At 61.8% G+C, this 280-nt stretch overlaps 1 protein-coding gene across 1 annotated transcript in view; it reads left to right on the top strand.

Annotated features, from left to right (window-relative positions):
• Positions 1-100: 100 nt before the first annotated feature.
• Positions 101-280, top strand: part of BCL2L1 (BCL2-like 1) — a gene marked incomplete at its 3' end in the record, with an annotated part of 564 nt that continues 384 nt past the window's right edge. The window contains exon 1 of the mRNA XM_008935527.1: positions 101-271. Within this exon, the coding sequence (XP_008933775.1) occupies positions 101-271 (171 nt within the window). The remainder of the gene's footprint in view (positions 272-280) is intronic.

Below are 280 nucleotides of genomic sequence, written 5' to 3' on the forward strand. Positions count from 1 at the left end.
CCGCCGGTCGAGGAGAAGAGGAGCGGAGTCGGGACCTGCTGAGCGCCGATCTGCTCGTGCCCCGGACCATGGACTCATTGAGGGCCTCCCAGGTGTGAAAATGTCCAGCAGGAACCGGGAGCTAGTGATTGACTTTGTTTCCTACAAGCTGTCTCAGAAGGGATACAGCTGGAGTCAGCTGGAGGAGGAGGATGAGAACAGGACTGACTTTGCAGCCGAGGAGGCCGAGATGGACGGGGTCCTCAACGGGAGCCCCTCCTGGCAACCTCCCGCCCGCCAC

This window comes from Merops nubicus, unplaced genomic scaffold (assembly GCF_000691845.1).
Source record: "Merops nubicus isolate BGI_N331 unplaced genomic scaffold, ASM69184v1 scaffold46942, whole genome shotgun sequence".
NCBI classification, from domain to species: domain Eukaryota; kingdom Metazoa; phylum Chordata; class Aves; order Coraciiformes; family Meropidae; genus Merops; species Merops nubicus.